The 10,458-nt window shown below is 43.0% G+C and overlaps 1 protein-coding gene across 1 annotated transcript in view; it reads right to left on the bottom strand.

The window, feature by feature from the left end:
- Positions 1-1,268: 1,268 nt before the first annotated feature.
- Positions 1,269-10,458, bottom strand: part of LOC311433254 (uncharacterized protein) — a 31,340-nt gene continuing 22,150 nt past the window's right edge. The window contains exons 10-15 of the mRNA XM_084512177.1: positions 9,905-10,011; positions 9,218-9,269; positions 5,770-5,902; positions 5,299-5,440; positions 4,128-4,259; positions 1,269-1,547 (exon numbers count right to left, since the gene is read on the bottom strand). Of these exons, the coding sequence (XP_084368303.1) occupies positions 1,422-1,547; positions 4,128-4,259; positions 5,299-5,440; positions 5,770-5,902; positions 9,218-9,269; positions 9,905-10,011 (692 nt within the window). The 3' untranslated portion in view covers positions 1,269-1,421. The remainder of the gene's footprint in view (positions 1,548-4,127; positions 4,260-5,298; positions 5,441-5,769; positions 5,903-9,217; positions 9,270-9,904; positions 10,012-10,458) is intronic.

Below are 10,458 nucleotides of genomic sequence, written 5' to 3'. Positions count from 1 at the left end.
TGGCGTGAAGTGGCAACGTGCACCACAGCACCTCAGCCACACAGGTGCACCCCTGACATTACTAACTACTAACAATTTCAGGTACCTTCCCTGTAAAATCCAGCCCTCTGAGCAGCCAGAAGGCTCCTCCAAGGCCTCCTGCGATTCCCATAGGGTTAGGTAGTCACCACCAGGTAGGACAACCAGTATTTTTGGAGCCAGGTGTCAATGCCAGCCCTATCCCACGACAGTTACCACTGTCAGGCCCTATAGCTCAGGATTTGGAGAAGCCATCCAGGGTAAAAGCCATGCATCTCTTCAGCCTAAGCCTCTGACCCTAATACCAGACCAGGGAATCTTTTGGGTGGGACATTCTTCATTGATCACATTGGACCAAAGTCACATTCCAAGAAACCTTAAGCAGTTTTTGAGGATAGAGATAATGAGCACAACTCACTAAATGATTAGTGAAATTACCTGTGAGAGGGGAGATTAATAATAAGCAAAATTTAGGCAATGTTATTGCATTTTTAATGCACCTGAGTTGTCCTAGCCCTGAAACCTGCCTGCTCCCTGACCCTGACCCCACTTCCCTCACTTCTTCCAAGCCTTGAATACTTGCTCATATATACCTGCACTTATCTCTGAGGTGCTTACAAGACTTGGTGGCAGTTGAATGCAGGGATAGATTTTAGAGTTAGGGGCTAAAATTGTTCAAGCATGACATGAAAAGAGCAGTTTGCAATTTCTGAGAGCCAAGAGGGGACACTCCAAGCAAGGGAGGGTCAATCTGAACTGCACCAGAACATGCAAATGCAGTACAGCTTCTGGAAGAGGAGAAGAAATTTTGACTTTGTTTGTGACAGTAAGTGGGATGGTGACAGGGCACAGGAAGTACCTGAGGAGCACACCACAGAGATTTGGCTTTGGTAATAGTAGATGAAACTAGTATTAATTTATAAGTCTCATTTACACAATGCTGTAAAAATAGTTCAACATAAGGAGTCACCCAAATTGCTGTTTAAGCTAGTCTATTTTTTAAAGGATAAGTGATTCAGCAAATCTTCAGCTCTTTCTTCTTTTTAATAGTTCTTATTCTGAAGCCTATTTTTGTACTGAAAAATATTTTATTTAACAAGTTACAGCCTGTCATACTAACACCATATCAGTCTTTTTTTCCAACGGAATAAGCTTCCCTACCCTGGCAAATGGTTCTTTGCTTCTATACTCCTTTGTTTTCATGTTTTACCAAGCATTAGATACCAATAAAGAAATCTGCTGTCACATTGTCAGAGTAATAAGAATGTCAGGTTTTATTTATTTTTACCATTGGTAGTAAGTACAATACTATTTTACTGAGCTTCCTATTTCCTTTAAGGGTGTCGGTTTTGTTGTTGTTACCTTCAGCGAGGCCCGAAATACCGGGAAAAGCAACAAGGCATTCAGCTTAGATTAAAAATCGACATCACAAGTGCCACATATTTCTCATCTGGTGGGGGCTTCCTTGCGCTGCCAGGCTGCAGGAACTTCTTAATTGTAGGCACGTTGCTCATTTTTGTTTTAAAGGCCTAAAAAATAAAAGCAAGAGAGATAAATCCCAACTAATCCAGCAGCAAAGAGTGCTCCTTGCACAGGACGCAGGACAACTACTTCCCCCTGCTGATAGAAGAGATCCTAGCAGTCATTTAGAGTGCAGATCTAAGCAGTCTCCTTTTGCCTAACAGGAGAAGGACCTGCAAAAAGCCTGCTCTTACCAGCAAAAGCAGTGTTGGAGCAGACAATATCTAAAACTCTGCTGCCTGAAAGAAACCAAAGGCAAAAACCTGGGGCATCAGGGATTAGTTTTAAAGGCCCATGTACTAACCAAGTTCATGTCCTTTTTCTTTTCATTGCTAGATATGGTAACAATGTGATTTCCACATTTACCACATTACACAGGTATCTGAGCTCTGTTTACATCTAGCATGGCCACTGTTGTCACACTGTTCCAGCCCTTCTGGGATTGGATGGGTGAAGGTGAAATAGCTGGAGGCATCTTTGGCTCATCTCATTTGTCCACTAGAGGCTTCTTATACTACGTGTTGCACCTTAATGTAGACAAAACTATACATGGAGCTGTGGAGGAATGGTTAAGTGAAGTAAGTCATGTGAATGTTGAGCAACTAGGAGGTCGTGAGCAAAAAAAGTATCGAACGCAGCTCATATGAGTCTGAGAAAGTACGTAACGTCTGGGAGCTAATCAGGCACAAGGACACGATATCTGTTGGTGGTTTGGGAAAGTACTAACTGTGTTATTTCGGTTGATGGGAGTGAGAAACTAGCTGATAAAATAGAGAAATGCACTAACCAATCATGAGCTTAGCTTTTGCAATATGTATGAGCTAATTATATTGAATTAGATAAAAGACGACTGAGCTATCCAATAAATCGAAGTTCACTGATCACTCATATTGAGCGTCTGTGTCTTCCTTCCATCGACAACAAGTGTCCTCGCAACATGGAGCTGCAACACAGGCCTTTGGGGAGACCTGATCCCTGATGGGGTAGTGTCTGGAGGCTACAACAGTGATTAAGGCAGACTCGGACATCTGAGGTGACAAGAGAGGCCTGTGTTAAGTCAAGCTTCCTGAGACCTCTTACTGTACAGACTGTCTGAGAAGACTCTCTGAAGGAGATTTTGGGTAGCTGGAGATCCCATCGTTAGCTGAGAAATCTTACATACACAAGAACCAACTCTAACAGTGGAGCTAAGGGAGAGGAGCTTCAGAGTAATAGCCATTTCTTGTTGGTAGATGTATGAACATAATTTCCTCTTCCTTGCAAGCACAGGAAAGATAAAGGGGAATGCAAGAATCAAGAAAGTAAAACTTACAAAGTAAGTGAACATCAATTTTAGCAACTTTTCTCTACTGGCAGTGAAGGAATCCCTTACAACTAAGGCTTCAGCAGGACTGTGACCATGCCTGGTGGCCATCCCAAAAGATGGGAGATAGAGGCCACAATTCCTGAGGCCCAAAAAACGACATACAGGTTGTAGTATGGCACATGTTGCTGCCCACTTTGTGGCTGAAGCACTTCATTCTGTCACACAAAATTCAGACTTAAACTATTAGGGTTGAGATTTGGGGAAAAAAAATTAAAAACATTCACCTTCTTTCCATTCCCCTCCTCCCTGTCCTGACACCTTTTCCTTATCAGTTCCAAGCAGAAAACCTAGCTGCTGTAGTCTGATGCTGCACTCTTTCTTTTGTTAAGGGGATTAAAGCCAAAGTCTTTGAGTGCATCCTTCAGGTTAACAGTTTCCAAGCACAAAGAAGAATGACCTCAACATCAGAATCGTCAACCCATATTTGCATTGCCTGATTGCCTGCACTGCTTAATTTACCAAGATTACAGGCACAAGGGTGAACTACTGAACAGTATTTGATTTTTCCAATCTCAACTCTTTATGATTCCCGCAGGTTTACCCATTCACTGAGTTCTACAGCATGCTGCATATCTGGAAGCTTCTCATTTCTTGTCAAATCTCACAGCAAAAGTGTCTTACTTCTGCTTGGTTTCATACTTTGTATATGGCACAAAGCAGAGAATTCATTCTTGATGATATTGAGTTGATTTTTGAAAGAAAATGCTGGGTAATGCCAGGGCTTGAGCTCCTATTCATACTGTAGAAGTCAGAAGTGGCGAGGTTAATAGGATCCCAAGTTTGCAATTCCAGCTAGTACAGAAAAATGACACACTGCACTGTACTCTAACATGTCAATCTATATCGCAGCCTTAATCTGTTAGCTAGTATTGGATAGTATCTACAGGCAGGAAGCAGGAAAATGAAGACAGGGCAGCTTATATCAGTGATCCCCTCAGATCGACATTAATTCTATTGAGAAGGCATACACCAAAGGGAATATCCCTCCAAGAGGTAACCCTTAACACAGTTAGGCAGGGGCACAGTGTCTTGCAATGAGTCAGCTAAATCTGCTGTGTTCCATATTAAACAAACATAGCCAGGGATAGCCTGTTGGAGAGCCCACAGAATTGATTTACATAGAATGGAGAGATGATCACTTCAGGATTGTCCCAAAATTATAGTTTTGAGGTCTTTGTACTGCACGGTTCCTGAATTCAGGCATGTTCAGTGACAAGATTACCTGCAGCTGAGGAAACCCAGAAAGCACAGCAGGTACTTTCTCCTCCACTGCTAAAATGGCTTCCAATAGCTGAACATCTGCCCAGCTGAGTCGGTTCCCCACAAGAAAGTCTTGGCCGTGTTGTTTCAAAATCTGTAGAATACAAGAGAAGATGGGTTGCAGATGAGAACTGGAGATACGATGCCTGGCAGCTAAGTCTCATGGCACAGCTGTAGAGCTGAACAGCAACTGTAACTGAAATTTCAGTTTTTAGGTGGAAACCTGTGAGCCTAAGTCTGCACCATTGTTGGAGAAAAATCTTGTAGTATACAAATTACAAACTTGGGTCACTTGGTAATGACAAATGATAAAAGGTGTGGGAAAAATGGACAAAACCACAGACTCGAGTAGGCTATTAAGAGTCATGGGATTAGAAATAATAGAGGAATTAAAGAGTAACTCAGAGAACTTATAAAATGGCCATTTAGATATTTCATTTCAGGTTATGTCCAATGTCCAGGAAGCAAACTTAAAAATGCAAAATTACAATAGCTAACCGAAGAGAATCTTTGCCTTTGGGAGCAAGTTATTATAGTCATAAGACCTTCTAAGATGTTCAGCCTTTATTATTGTTTTCCATCAAAGCTAGATGAATGTTACAAAAGTGAAAAATGTTGCCAGATGCCTGAGTCATATGGGTTTGGTTTGTTGTCTCTGAAAGTGGGATGTGCAGAAATCTAGGACTGTTTTTTTTTTTTTTTTACTAAAGGAGTCCTAATATCATGGTGTTTTTGTCTCTCTGATTTATTTCCAAGGGATTTCTCCATTCTTCTAATGAAAGTGCTCCAAATAATATTAAGAACAACAGAGAGATGTGCTATGAAAAAATAGAAGAACAGAACTTTTATCTCAAGGAAAAAAAAATCATACATGCTTGCTTTTACTTCAGTGAAAATATTTGCTGTGTAAGCTGCAAACATTTTGCTTTCTTTGCTTTGTAACTGTTCAAATATTACAGCCCTGACGACACAAGATAAACAGAAAATTTGCTGTAGCATTTTCCCTTCTTTGTGAGAGCCAGTAAAGCCAAGGGATCAGATCTAACCTGCATTACAAGTGTGTTCTTATTTTTGGGGAACTTTTTGATAATTGCAAGTACAAGATTTATACACACATCCTCACCGTCACTTACCTTTTCAAAGACTGGGAAGTATCTCTTTGTTGCCTTCTCTTCAATTGAGGCAAGATTTTTTGCCTTTGCCTCAGCTGGAGAGAAAGGAAACATCATAACCATTTGCATCAGATCTGTTATTCCTTCCACATACATGTCGATCCTATTGGAGGAAGACAATAGACAAGAGCATAGGAGTTATTTCATCTGCTTTCCAATTAACTAAGGCAACTTACAAGAATTGTGTATCACCACTACAGTGCCAGTTTTCAGAGCCAATACAAATACGAACTGAAAGGACTAAAACCATATTTTTGTTCAACAGGATTTCAGAAGCTTTGGTTGAAACTTAACAAAGGCTAGAGACCCTGTTCTTTATTGTGTTAGCCTTTCTCACGCTTTTCTACTGGATTTACAGGATTACATCTGTTGTATGTAATGCAGCTATCAAATAACAGATTGTTCATTAAGTGAAAGGAATTGTTACAGTACAGGGCTCTCTCCTTCAGGTCCTTCCCATAGAGGTTGTATTTCCCTGCTATGTAGCAGAGGATGGCTCTGGTCTGCACCATCTTCATCCCATCAATCTCCACCATGGGCACTTGCTGGAACAGCAGGTCTCCACCTAGGGCAGAAAGGTGAAGGAAACCTTGTTAGTTCCTCCTGGACTTCCAGCTTTACAGAAGAATGCATTTCCTCTGCAGTGTAAATCATTAATGCCTTGCCCTTACTCTAAAAAACCACGCAGTAATTAAACATTGTGGGAAAGATCAAGTGCTGCTAATAGGCATCAGAGTTGTGTAGCTGGGTCATCGCAGTGCAGCTGGGCCCCTTGCTTTGCAGCTCTGCCAGAGCCTCGCTGGCTGATGGGAACTGGCAGCGCCTGCTCCTCTGCACTGCTGGACCCTGGCCCTGCTGGCAGGAAAAGACTCAGCCAGCAGTTGCAGCCCAAGGGATCGGAGGAGAATAAAGAGCTGTGTCAAATCTGAACTTCAAAAAAAAATTAAAGAGTTCAATTATTTTGAATACAGATAAGTTTCCTGGCAGGACATAAAGACCACCATCCCTCCTGCCCCTACCCTCGTAGTCCCCTTTTCTCCTGGTGCTGGAAGGAGTTTGGCTGGTCCTCCAGCGAGACAGCATCGAGAGCTCAGCTGCCACAAAGGTTCAGCAGAGCAAAGCCAGTCTTTCCTGACCAGTTTTCTGCTGGACTAATTCCCTGTCTTTGGAGATACTCCCTGCTCCATTTACACGGTCAGGGCATCCAAAGAACAACCCTGCCTTGTTAAAATCAGATCAAAACTCCAAATTCGAGTCGGCAGCTGTCACTTTGTACTGCTGGAAGTTAATCATTGATTTTAATTGCTTGATCTTAATCTATTCATTGCACATTTCTTTATAGTAAAAGAATTTACTTTCGTAGGCACTTTTGCCTACTTTTTTCTCCATAGAGCTACTAAAATGCTTTGCTAACCTCAAATAGATAAACTTTCTTCACTCATTCTATACTATTTGCAGTTTAGAGGTTCCCTCTATGGCAAGGAATAGCCTGTGTTTATTTCTCAGAAACATTCACAAATGGATCATATGTTATTGTATCCAGAACACACTTCTACAGACTGAGGAAAAAAGGCCCCCATCTAGTGCAAGCACTATGGAATAGGAAAAACAGCAGCTAGGCAAGAGTACTTTTCAGCAGGAAGATGCACCAAGTGGATAATAAAATCTGACTTTGTCCTTTGACAAAAGGTGTGATGTAGCAAGTGTGAGAAAAGTGAACGCCCAGTTTGTTTGTTTTTTTATCTACAGAAAGGAAGATTTCTCTCTTATGACCAGCAGCAGACTGCTTCTCCTAACCTAGCAATGATGACCACTTCACATAAGCACTGCACAGAATATTTTTGCAGGACTTAAAGCAGTTTGCCAGTCATTTTGCTGATGGTATTGTGCTGCCTGTGAGCAACCAGAAGGAAAAAAAAAAAATCATCTAGACCAATCTGTCACAGAACAGCAGTGTTTCTTGATATTGGGGTAGCAACTTGGGCAACCTGTGGCCAAGCAGGTTGAGCCAAGCTAGTTGCTGTCAGGGCAGCGGGTATGGGTCTGGCCAGGAGGATGCTCCTGACCTTTCAGCCTCCAAGGCAGCTGGCTGGCTGCAGACTGCATGCTGGAAACAGCCTCTGGCCCAGGCTGAAACCTTCACAGTGCTGTGGAACTGCTCAGACCATCAGCTGCCATGGGCCAAAGTTGCTCCTGGACCATTGTAACAGCGCGGTGGTGCCTGAGCACAGCACACCCCAGGCAAAGGTGTATTGGCAGAAAGAGGCAAAAAAAAAAAAAAAAAGAGAGAGGGAGAGGCAGTGGAGGGTTATTCACATTCAGCCCTGCCTTGCACAGCTGGCAACATGCCAGCAATCCTTTATCAGGTTGACTAATATTTGTCTTTCTCCAGCTCATCATACCAAAGCCCGCCTTTTCCTTTGTGTTCTCAGGTTCTTAAGCTCAATATACATACATGCAGAGGCTCTTGATCTTCTTTATAGTATTTCCCTGTCCTTTTCATTGCCACTTAATTCTCCTCTATGGCTATGGATAGGCTTGCATACTATACGCAGGATTATACCACCCCATCTGGATTAGGTATGCCCAAGAAGGAAATTCAGATTTGGGCTTTCAGTACCTGAGATACCGTATTTACAGCTCTCTTGTCTGCACAATGCATGGCTTTCCCACATCACCAGATTCCCAGCCAGATGGACCTGCAGCTGTAATTCTGATCTTACTGACACCACTTTTGTTGGGTTGCTTTGTTCATTTTAGCTTTGCTCTCAGCTCTTCTTTAAACACAGCTTCCCCTTTCTGAGCAGACAGCCAGAGCACAGCCAAGTCATTTTCCAGGTGTCTTAGTACGTCTGGGCAAGTTCAGCCTGATGCCTCTCTGGTGTGCTGGGAGGTTTCTGTAAAATGTTTTGGGCAGCAGGAAAACCATAGGACAGGATCACTCTGTAGTGCCCCTCACAGTACCCACTCCTTCCCCACGCAGGCAGCAAGGTCTTCTCCTTCCAGGGTGGCTGCAGGGGGTTTTGCTGTTGGGTTTCATCTGACCAAGTCTGAAGGGCAGCGGCAGGGGCTATGCACTGGTGTTTGGGAACTGGTCTCCTTTCTCACTTGCTGCTTTGACCACGTCAGATTTCCTGCAGGTCTTTCTTCTGTCTCCCTGTATCTTTTTATCTGGGGGAAGCTTCATGGCTCAGGCACATCCTGCTCAGCTGGCCTGATACCTTATTGCCATGTCAAGCCCTATCTTAGACATCCGTGTTTCCTCCCTGTTGTTTGCATGAGGGTGTGCAATGTAAGGACTCTCACTGGTGTGTTCACACAGAATCTAGTACAAAAGAAAACTATTTCCTAGGAATTTTGGTGCCATGCAAGCCTTTCACTCTCTTTCCACCTCCCCAGGATTCAGATCCTACATAGGATGGGATCATACACACCATTTTTACCAGTCAACTCTACAATACCTCAGGCCAGCTGGTGCAGAGCGGTCATACTCACTCAATTCAGCTCTCTGCCTACACAATATGCTGATCACAGCTAAAGGACATCTTGGAGATGGGCCTGGCCAGGTCCCAGGAGCTGCCTCAGTACATGCTGTGTGCCCAGGACCCATGCTACATTCCAACAGAACAGATAACCAAGTTGTACATAGGAACATTTGCTGTCTGTGCTCAGTGTACTACTAAAAACATAGTCATAGAAGCTGGAACTTCTAGCTTATAGGAGTTATTTAGCACTGCAAAGAGCAGATTACACAAAACTAGCATTTCAGTGCACTAGGTGTGCACCTAGAGTTTTGCATTGGCTTACATAATGCAATTTTAAACCACAGATTTAGCTAAATTGGAGCAACTTTTTTTGACCTCAGGTATCATATTCTTACCTTTGATTAACTTTTCTAACTGTTCTTTTGTTTCCACAAAGTTTTCTTCAAACTGGAAAAGAAGAGAAAAGAACTTTACATGGCTGTACTTCAAAGTTTCTTCTGTGAGTGCATGTAACCATGAGCAGCACAACCCAACCAAGCCGGGCACGATGAGCTGGGTCTTCAGCTGCACATGCCCTGAGGATTCCCCACCCATTCCCTCAGCAAGGAGAAGTGGAAGGGCCTGGCCACTTCTGCCTCAGTGCACTGGTGCAGAAATAATCAAAGCACATGTAGAAACAGAGCACAGGCATCTACAGGAGGAATACAGGTTGCAGCCAGTGCCAAGGGAAGCACAGGGTAAAACCAGCCAACACCACCCCCAGAGCATGCAAGTCAACAACACCTTTTTTTGTTTTTAATATACAACTGGAAAACTCAGATTAATTAAGGGTCTTTAAAACATTCCCCAATTTTATCCATTATGATTACTTTTTCGGACTCTATAAAGCTGTAAGCTCCACGGAGTTTGCATCCCAAATACCAGCTACTGATCACAGTAGGTCCAAAACATGCAGTGCCACTGGCCAACTAAATTTTGCCACCCTCCTGTGGTCACTTACACTCTGTGTGCATGTTAAATTGTTCCATGCAGTGTCCAGTTGGAAACATCAGCCTGGAACAAGGTGCCAAGTGCCAACTAACCTCCACGCCGGCTGCTGCCAGCAGCCATCGGATCGGCTCCATTCGTCCCCTTCCATTAATGTAGGTGAGCCTGGGCTTCCCTGACATGCTGCTGAGCTTCTGGATCCCTGGAAAATATGAAGCTGAAAACAAATATCTCATAAAGCTGGTGTAAGCACCATTATTTTAGGGAAAAAAAAAAAAAAAAAAAAAAAAAAAGCCTTTTATTTTCACTATGCCTGCTGAAATTGCCCATAAAATAAACAAATGAAAGATGCACCAGGGATGTGACATAGTCTATGCTAAGAAAGCAAAGATGTACAGACTGGTAAAGCCTTTCCCAGTGCTGCTAGGAAGGATTTTTTTTTATGATGCAAACACAGACATGCTTAAACAAGTGCTATGGATCCTGAGCTACTGGTGAAAGCTTGCTTCATTACAAGACAGTTATGCAACGTCACTGAAAATCCTGCCACATCCCCAGGGTAAGTTATTCAGTTACCCTCACTGCCATAGCTCCACTGAAAAGAAGCACAAGATGTTTTATTGCTAGGCTGGAATTTGTCTAGCTTTGT

This window comes from Aythya ferina, assembly GCF_964211825.1.
Source record: "Aythya ferina genome assembly, chromosome: 3".
NCBI lineage: Eukaryota > Metazoa > Chordata > Aves > Anseriformes > Anatidae > Aythya > Aythya ferina.
Note: the sequence above shows the minus strand (reverse complement) of the source record. Positions and strands in the feature narration are given on the sequence as shown.